At 44.6% G+C, this 10,432-nt stretch overlaps 1 protein-coding gene across 1 annotated transcript in view; it reads right to left on the reverse strand.

Moving 5' to 3' along the window:
• The window catches only part of TXLNB (taxilin beta), a 65,354-nt gene extending 55,907 nt beyond the window's left edge, over positions 1 to 9,447 (reverse strand). The window contains exons 1-2 of the mRNA XM_048844402.2: positions 9,292 to 9,447; positions 1,513 to 1,968 (exon numbers count right to left, since the gene is read on the reverse strand). Coding sequence (XP_048700359.2) covers positions 1,513 to 1,954 — 442 coding nt within the window. The 5' untranslated portion in view covers positions 1,955 to 1,968; positions 9,292 to 9,447. The remainder of the gene's footprint in view (positions 1 to 1,512; positions 1,969 to 9,291) is intronic.
• Between the last annotated feature and the right edge of the window lie 985 nt (positions 9,448 to 10,432).

A 10,432-nucleotide genomic window follows, 5' to 3' on the forward strand; every position in this document is an offset into this window, starting at 1 on the left:
AAATTGTTATGTGATTATACTGCTCTCTAGTGGCTGGCCCACAGAAATCTAAAAGCCATGATAGTAGGAAGAACTAGCAGAGACTTTTGTTTAGCTCAAATAATAGAACCCTGTGTCTTGGAACTGAGGGTCCTGATTTCTATGCCCAGGGAGTTGTCTGCATATATGTAATACATGGATTTGTTACATATTTTTGCATCAATTCCAAAAGCTTATTGGGTAAAACATCACACAGAAATCCGCATGCCTTGCAGTTTGACTTTGCAACTGGTTCTGCAATTTTTCTCATGACCAATCCTCATAGTGTTGCAACAAACACTTTGTCATTATTATTGATAAGCTATTTCAAAGAAGTTGGGGAGGAGAGATTTGTTGAAGTATAAGCTAATGATCAGATTTTCCTTTTCTGAAGGTACACCTAATAGGAGAGGGAGATTTTTGGTAGCCCAGAGCGCAGTAACATGCCTGGACCACTGCCTGCAGCTGGAATATCAATTGTTATGCTCATTGCTGAAAACAGCTAGAAAGGCTGTTTCTGAGACCTTAGCACAACTAACTGACCAGAAGGGCAGAGGGAAGTGAGTGACCACGAGAAGTAAAGATGGCCCTGTGCCATCCTGACTTGAGCTTTTTGCTGAAGCAAGACGGAAAGTCTGGCAATAGTTAACTATGGTTATGTGAAATACAGCTGGTTAACTGCTGGAAAATTCCCTGCCTGACAGGCTGGAGAACTCCACACTTAACTTCTGCTCAACAGGTTTTTTGATGAACAAGCCATGGTAATACTAACAAACTGGGTATAAAAAAAGGAAACAATCTGAGCTCAGTGGACACTTGTTCACTTGGGATACTTTGGACATTTCTCGGACACCTCTCAAGTTCCCCTGCAGATGGAAGGTGGGCCACTGGAAGTCTACAGATATCCACTGAAGACCTTCAACCCTCAATCTGGGGTTAATTTGGGATGCTCTGCTAACCTGTGTAAGTGCTGGAGACTAAATAAAGTAGAAGCTTTGAGTGAAAGCACTTTTGTTTTCCTGCTTGCATCAACAATCTATCGGCCAGACATTCTGTGTCCTCACTGATTTATTGCCTGCCACTGCCTCGCAAAGAGTAAAGTTACCGAGAACTTTGGATTCAGCAAAACCCTGGGTAACACCTCTCACCCCAGCATATTCTCCAACCCACAACTTCCAAACTGCATTGACTAGGAGAAAAAAGTGCTAGTTGGGTGGCACAATATTGTATAATATTCTCCTGAGTGTCCGTGTCATTAAAAGGCTCAACATCTGATGCAGCCTAAACTTATTTCTTGGATAATTATGTAAAACATATGTAACTAGATAAAGTTTGCAACAACAGTCACACTTCTCCACACGTAACCAGAAAATTCTTACTATCAATGACCAATAGAGATTTAATGTGGGACTCAACATAGATCAGAGTGTTTCTTTTTTCTGTTTTAAGCAATGACTCATAGAAGGGCTGCATTTCAGTTACATAAATACTTACCTAGCCCTTTCAGGATTTTCTTTTCCAGTTTTTGCTCCTTATTTATGCTGGATTCCTTTGCTCCTGAGGCATCCCCGGTAGCTATCTGCTCTTTCTCGCTCTCGTCATTTGCATCGTCATAGTCTCCATCCTCGTTATTGAATGATTCTCCCTTCTCAGGCCTGTCAGTTCCTTTAGCAGCTCTCTCTTTCTCCACTAGACTAGCAGCAGACCCATAGGTTTTAATAATGTCCTCCAGCTGTCGGTTCAACTCTTCAGATATGTCACAAACTGTTGTTTCAGGCTGAACACTTGTTTCATTCTCCGGGGGCTGGGGTTTGGGAGAGGATTTCTCACAGTCTTGTTTCTCAAGGCCATTCTGATTAGGTGATGTTGAAGTGCTATTTGCAGGAGCGAGTGCTTGGTGTTCAGGTTTGAGATCAGTGGACTGGTTATTCTCCATACTTGGTGTAGTACCTAGTAGCACACAAATGTAAGTTTAACATTAACCAATTAATGTAGCCATCTAATAGTACACAAATATCACACAACACACTAGTGGTTTTGTCTAGGTTACAGGGGAATGTGCTTTTCTGTTACTTGATAAATATGTCATGTAAAAAACTTTAGCATCTGAGGCAATTTATCCCCAGTGAAAAAAGCAAATTTTATACATTAAAAATGGAAAATGCCCACATAAAACTAACATTAAAAAAAAATCCTTATCCCCATTGCCAGTGATACCACAGACGATTAAACCAGATATTATCTAATTTACTGTGCTTTCTGAGTGTACTGTATGCCACTTGTTTTACTTCTTGCATTTTTTTCCCAGCTGACTGCGGCAGCTTCACTTTACACCAGAGGTTCCCAAACTGTGGGGTGCCCCTCTGGGGGTGGGGCAAGGAGGAACATTCGGGATGGTGCAGCAGGGCCCAGGCCATCCCGCAAGGGGGGGCAGGGAGGGAGCGCCACCCAGCCCTGCTCCCAGCTCTGTTCTGGCCCCGCCCCTGGCCTTGGCCCCCGACCACAGCTCAGCTGTGGCTCCGTACCCAGCTCCGTTTCCGGCCCTGGCCCCACCCCCAGCCTTGGGCCCTGGCCATGGCTCCATTCCTGGCTCCGGGGTGGGGTGGGGGACACGCACAGGATTAAGGGGGGGGGGGCATGATCCTGAAAAGTTAGGGGACCATTGCTTTAGACTTTAATCAGTTTCACTTTCTAGTTCAGACTCATTGTGGCACAATTTGTCATACCTTCAGTTAGCAACATTGAAGAGAAATATTTAAATCTAAAACTGCTATGTAACTGTACAGCATCTAGTACGGTGGGGCCCATCAGCACTACCACAATAAACCAAATAATTAACAACAAAATAAACTTCTGCAAAACACTATTCTCATATTTAATTAGTACTGCTAACTGTGTGCTTGGCACTGTACACAACATATAAAAAGACAGAATCCCAGCATCATAACATTATTTCATGATGCTTCACTGGTTATGCAAGAGATGAATCTGGTACACTATGTGTTGTCCTCCTCCTTGTAAAGCTAAACAAATAAAACCCATAATAGTTCTCATCCACAGTCACTAGTTAAATTATGCTGTGCGTTAATCCTCCTTTATGTTCCCCAAACCCTGAGGTCTGGACTCTGCGTGAAGGCTGCTCTAACTTAAACAAGAGCCTGGGACCATTCTAGCAACAGGGGTCACTGGGGCATAAAGATGTCTTGACCACACCCTGAAGGCTGGGGTCCTGGAGGGGGTGTGGTGTAAGAGCTAATACTTTGGGTCTATGCCATTCAGACATACAGTTTAAACAAGGGAAATCCTCAGGGAATAGGTTGAGTTGACTTTACTGCTACTTTGCACTCCTGAAGTGGTGCAAACCGGTAGGATTAGATCCCAGAATTGGTTCCTGATACTACAACTAGTTCACACTGCCCTTGGATTTCTCTCCTTCAGTCTTGTCATATGTCTTATTTGTTGTTGTCCCCTTTAGTGATAGCACAGGTCACACATCTGGTAAAACATAAAGCCCCAGAGTGTCTAGTAAATAAGAATTCTTTGTCTGCTTTTAATCCAATATGTAAGATCAATGCTGTCTTATCCTGGAAAGATGAGCTTGCTTTCACAATAAATAGGGCCCTATCAAATTCAGGGTTCATTTTGTTCAATTTCATGGCCCCAGGTCTTAAAATTGATCAGTTTCATGATTTCAGATGTTTACATCTGAAATTTCAGGATGTTGTAACCATGGGGGGTCCTAATTCAAAAGAGGATTGGGGTGGGGGCAAAACTGTTGTAGGGGGGTTGCTGGATTGCCATATTAACTTCTGTGCTGCAGTTGCAGAGTTTCCTGCAGCTCGAGGAGGCTCCCAGAGGTGGAGGTAGGTCCGATCTCCCCAGTGCTGCAGGGAATGCCCCAATTGGGGGCTCCTAGCTGCTACTCAGGGCCAGTGGTGGACTAACGCATGGGCCCATATGGCCCGTATCCAGGTGCCCCAGACAGCTTGAAAAATGGGTGCCCCAGCTCTGGCAGGAGCCACGGGGTGGAAGCCCTGACCCCAGGCAGGAGGGGGAATGGGAGCCCCAAACCATGGCAGGAGCTGCAGGAGGCGGCAGCAACCCCCAGCCTGTGTGTCCTGACCCTGGGCAGGAGCTGCGGGGGGGTGGCAGCCCAGAGCCCTGGCAGGAGCCTGGGTGGCCCCCAAGCCTTGGTAGGAGCTGTGCTGGTGTGGGGGGGCCAGATTGTTGGGCTCAATGGGTAGTGATCAATGTCTAGTTGGCTGCCGGTATCAAGTGGAGTGCCCCAAGGGTTGGTCCTCGGGCCAGTTTTGTTCAATATTGTCATTAATGATCTGGAGGATGGTGTGGATTGCACCCTTAGCAAGGTTTGCAGATGACATTAAACTGGGAGGAGAGGTAGATATGCTGGAGGGTAGGGATAGGATACAGCGGGACCTAGACAAATTAGAGGATTGGGCCAAAAGAAATCTGATGAGGTTCAACAAGGACAAATGCAGAGTCCTGCACTTAGGACAGAAGAATCCCATAAACTGCTACAGACTAGGGACCGAATGGCTAGGCAGCAGTTCTGCAGAAAAGGATCTAGGGGTTACAGTGGACAAGAAGCTGGATATGAGTCAACAGTGTGCCATTGTTGCCAAGAAGGCCAATGGCATTTTCGGCTGTATAAGTAGGGGCATTGCCAGCAGATCAAGGGATGTGATCATTCCCCTCTATTCGACATTGGTGAGGCCTCACCTGGAGTACTGTGTCCAGTTTTGGGACCCACACTACAAGAAGGATGTGGAAAAATTGGAAAACGTCCAGCGGAGGGCAACAAAAATGATTAGGGGACTGGAACACGTGACTTATGAGGAGAGGCTGAGGGAACTGGGATTGTTTAGTCTGTGGAAGAGAAGAATGAGAGGGGTTTGATAGCTGCTTTCAGCTACCTGAGAGGGGGTTCCAAAGAGGATGGATCTAGACTGGTCTCAGTGGTAGCTGATGACAGAACGAGGAGTAATGGTCTCAAGTTGCAGTGGGGGAGGTTTAGGTTGGATATTAGGAAAAACTTTTTCACTGAGAGGGTGGTGAAACACTGGAATGCATTACCTAGGGAGGTGGTGGAATCTCCTTCCTTAGAAGTTTTTAAGGTCAGGCATGACAAAGCCCTGGCTGGGATGATTTAGTTGGGGATTGGTCCTGCTTTGAGCAGGGGGTTGGACTAGATGACCTCCTGAGGTCCCTTCCAACCTTGATATTCTATGATTCTATGTTGCCTGTGCAAAGACGGCAGTGCCTGGTCCTACGGACAATGCTATCATATCATATCATATCATATGATATCATATCATATCTCTGCTGCTTTGTCGCTACTGTAGTCAGTACCCCTGTGTGAAATTAGTTTAAAATGTTACCATTCTGATTTGATAGCATTTTGTGCCTAATTTACTTAGGAAAATTAGGCCCAGCATAAGTGATTTATCCAAACAATTCCTGTTCGCATTAATATATTTGTCTAGCCTAGAGTTTGTGGTCCTATTTTAACTTGAGTCCATCGATTGCCAATTATTCAAGTTGACTGCCATGATTATAAATGCTAGTCTGGATGCTCTACAAATGTTTGTTCCAGAATACAAACATTTGTGAAGTGTTTAGACTAGCATTTACAATTGTGGTCATTAATTTGAATTAATTGGCAATAAATGAACTAGAGTTAAAACAGGACCACAAACTCTAATCTAGGCAAACCCAGTGTGAAATTCATAACTAACATTCTATAACATATAACCTTAAATGTGCTACAGTTGCTCAATGGTACCACACGTTAGATCATATCTGGTTATAACAGACACATGAATATGTTAATATTACCCCTTGAAATATCTGTTCCACCTTGTGTTCAGCTGTGATACTCTGAGTATCGTTCCCAGGCCTGAAGAAGAGCTCTGCGTAAGCTTGGAAGCTTGTCTCTCTCACCCACACAAGTTGGTCCAATAAAAGATATTACCTCACCCACCTTGTCATTCCCTACAGAGTAACCTGGCATTGCATCAGGAATCCTTCTTCATCAGGCCATAAAGCAGTTATAGAATCACTCTGGGTGGAATCCACAACAGGATTTAGGCATTGCAATGCTGAGAGTCACAGTGCTTAGAAAATCACATGAACAACAGGCGATCCACAAAGTCATGTTAGGTGTCTGGACTTGGCTCCAATACAGTGAATGAGGAGAGATAGGTGCCTAAGAATGGGATTCACAAAAGCTAGCATGCTAAGAGAGGAGCTGCCTAAGCTAGCGGATGGCAGATACTGATATGCTGAGCCCAACCCCTTTCTCAGAGATAGGTGCTGGGAGGTGCCAAGCTCTGCGAGCGATCCATGAATGGGAATCCCTCTCCTGGCTTAGGTGCCTGTGTAGTTTCCCGAGGGAATGAGTTAGGTGCCTGCCTCACACCACACAAAATGGCCAGAGGTGGTAATACCCAACTTAAAATTTTTAGCTCAGTGGTTAGCACACTCACCTGGGACGTGAGCGATTCAGGTTCAGATCCCACCCCTGCCAGGTAGAGGGGGAGAAAGGATTGAAACTGGAGTCTCCCACCTAAGAGAATGCACTATAGATATTCTAATGTCAGACTCTCTCCTGTTGAAGCTGTTGTACTCTGGATTAAATAATGACAGAACGATTGGGTCAGAGAAAGAGAGCGGGACTGACTCTGTAGTCCACTAGTGAGGGCACCCACCTAGGGGGCAGGAGATTCTAGGTCAAATCCTCTTGCTTCAGTCACTCTTCCATTATTCAGCCAGAATAGAACAGTTTCAACAGGAGAGCTGAGACTCAGCTCAGAATGTCTCACAGCTCAGTAGTTAGCGCACACACCTGGGAGATGGGAGGGCCCCCGTTCCAATCCTTCTCCCCCTGCCATGGGGGAGGGAACTGAATCTGGGTCTCTCCCATCCCAGGTGAGTGGTCTAACAACTGGGATAAAAGTTATAAGGTGGGCACAACTACCTCTGCTATTTTGAATGGGGCCTGATCTGGTAGGTGCCCTCTTAGTCTGCCCACTGGATCAGGCCCGTTGGGTGAGCTAGGCAGCGGAACATCTGTCTTCTCCTGGTTTGTGAATCACTCTGGGGCTGAGGCGGGAGACAGGTGGCTGGATGCTTAGATCAAGGTAGCAGTGTGCATGCAAGAGGCAGAAATGTAGGTACTGAAAGAATTTTTACTTTGAAAAAGTTCGGCACCCAATGAGTTTGGAGGGTAGGAGTTTTATGGATCACAATGGGGGACTTAAGTGCCTAAAAATGGGACTTGGTGGCCTAAATCTGGGTTTAGGCACCTAAGTGGATTCCACTCTGTGTGAATACTACAACTGCCTCATGGCTGTGGTAGTTCCCATATGGGCTGCCCCCTATTCTGTGGTGAGGGGAAGGAGGAATGGGCAATGAATCTGTCCATTCATGAATCTATGGGCCCTGCCTTGTTCCCCAACTCGGCTGCATGCTGGAGCTTAGGAATCATGGAACTGCACTGTGTCCCTGGGACCAGAGCCATTTGGGCCTGTCTACGCAGCAAAGAAAAACCCGTGGCTGGTCCGTGCCAGACAACTCGAACTCACAGGGTTAGGGCTGGGGGCTGTTTCATTGCTGTGTAGACTTCTGGGCTGGAGCCCATTGCTGTCTACACAGCAATGAAACAGCCCCGCAAGCCCAAGTAGACTCGCATGGGTCAGCTGTGGGTTTGTCTTTGCTGTGTAAACCTACCCTTTGTGCCTTCAGGGGGGAAAAGTTTTGTTGGTGGGAATGTTGGTTAGGACACTGGAGTTATCCTCTAATATTCCTTTTCAAAACAAATGTAACAAGACTTTAACTTCCACTGAAGATAACACCCCACTTTAACAGCCAGTCCAACTTCTAATATTGCAGTCAGCCCATGCACTGGTGGGGAAATTCGAACATACAATCTGTTTAGCGTGAAGGGAGAGAGAAACTGTGAATCCCTGTTGGATAATCCCAAGACTGTCAGTGTTGTCATATGTTGTTTGTTTGGATCTAAAATACAGCACCCTTTTAAATGTTTTCTTACAGTGACCCTTAACATCTCACTTTCAGGTCTCTACCTTTACTTTAAAGGCCAATTAGTCCCAAAATAGAAAAGGAGAGTGTCCTGATTTAGCAGTATTGTGATAATAGTATTCTTCTACTGCTGGAAAAAATAGTCACCCATGCAGTACAGACGCTCTGCAACCTTGTTACATTCTGCACTTAGGAAATACTGATCTATTATGAACAGCCACAAAAATAAATGTTTTTTTTTCTGTAAACAACATAAGTCCTTTAAGGTGGGGATGGGGGTTATTAAAAGTGTCATTTTCTCTGCCACAAGTATTTCTTTATCATTCCCCTCTTTCAGTTTGCACTGCAAGTAGGGTTGCAAACACTTGTCTATATTTAGTTCTTGCCTTCTCTTGTAGCCAGCAGAAAGACACATGGCATCTGCTTTGCAGCCAGAAGCTATTTTAAGCACTTCTAAAATGGGTAATGGTATTTAGCACTTTATTCTTGAAATTCATTAAAAATCATCAGTAAAGCAGAGTCTTCAACATGATTAAACCAAACAGCATGTGTTGATCAAAACTAAAGTGTTATCTTGAAATGAACTCAGCCTTAAACTACAGCAAAACTTAAAGCAGTAAATGTCAAACTCCGGCAAGTCCCATGTCAGATTAGCTCTGATTATCCACAGACAAATTAATGTGCCTTGTATTATCCTAAACCCTTCGTATTCCTTCAAAAACAATAATAAACCTGACATGACTAATTATGTAACAGGTATCAAGGATTTGGCATTTATCTACAACTTCTAGGACAAAGATCAGCAAAGTAACTGGATGCTGCAGGACACACACCCAGAGAAGAATAGTAAGAAACCAGACCCAGAAATTTTACTAGATGACCTGCTTTACGTCTCATGCCACACCTGAGTCCTGATTATTTTTGTAGCAAAACTGCCATTTTCCTTCATCTCACATAAGATCCATCTTCATCTAATTCTGTTTTATTTTTTAATCTTTCTTTAGAGAAATGCATGTCTGGCTGACAGTGGCAGCCCCCGCAGGGCTGTTATTGTAATATTGGCTTTGTGTCTAACACACACAGCACCTATGCTTTCAAAGTAACGCCCCCAAAATAAACTTGTCTTGAAAACTTGCACTGACAGTACTGAAGTAGGCATTTTGATGAAAGGCACAAAATAGTGTCAGCAGAGAAATTGTTTATCAGACTTACCAGAAACAGAAGAAGAGTTGAGTGAAGTAAAAATCAGGAGGAAGGCGCAGGCAAGGACAGGACAGCAACAGGACTCTCACAGTATTCCAGCTAGCAAGAGAGAGAGAGGGACTGAGCGACTGAGGGAGGGGGAAGGACTGGATGACACAGCAAGAGAGAAACACTCCAGAGTTTGAGTGCAAGTATCCCAGCGGACTGACTCTAATAGCAGAGCAGAGAGGCCCCTTGCAAGTTGACTGCCCAACAGACATTTCTGCTGCTCGCCTTTCTGACATCCTAATGAGAGAAGAAAGATAATGACAGATTGAGGCCCTATAATCTTGTCTGCAGTGACTCAAGAGCATGAGTACCAACCTCAGGGTGGACTAAGAACCAGGGCACAAACCCCAAATTGGTTGTGAGTTCTATACTGAGATATCTGCAAGAATTAGCAAATGTAAACTGTTCAGGCATTATAACAGCCTTAACATGGAGTCACAGACAGTCCCCTGCAGTACTCTGATCTATCTTGCCACCTGGGTGAGTGTGCCTTAGTGATAGATGGTCCTGTACTCCAAAAATCACAATATTCAGGTTACTCCCAGCCCCAAAGGATCAGACAATTACCCCAGGTAAATAGCACCTTAGATCTCACACCAAAAATAATGCTTGTAGCCAATCCTATAATTAACTATATAAAGACTTATTAAATAGGAAAAGGGAACCAAATAGTTATTTGCAAGGTTAAAGCAGAAAAACATACATACACAAATGAGTCACAATTTTAAGTTTAAAAATATAATAGAAGCTTCCATAATCAGCAAGCTCTACATGTCCCTTAGGGCTGAGGGACCCATTTTACAATGTGCTGGACCAAATCCTCAAGACAACCCAGCTCATTCGATTATTAGAGAGCCCAAAGGATACCTTAAGCTTAGGACAGTGAGGAAGTGGAAAATTGCAGGTCAGTGAACTGGGTGACGAGTGAGAGTTAAGGCTGGACCAGAAGATGCTCAACATGTTGCCAGGATCTCCACCTGACTTTAGGGGGAACTAAGGATCCTAATGCAGCAGTAGGCACAGTGGCTTGAGCTAAGGGAAAGAGTCCACATATGCACACTTTGCATGGAGTTTTGTTGCTTGCTTTTATTTCCCAACATGG

This window comes from Caretta caretta, chromosome 3 (genome assembly GCF_965140235.1).
Source record: "Caretta caretta isolate rCarCar2 chromosome 3, rCarCar1.hap1, whole genome shotgun sequence".
NCBI classification, from domain to species: domain Eukaryota; kingdom Metazoa; phylum Chordata; order Testudines; family Cheloniidae; genus Caretta; species Caretta caretta.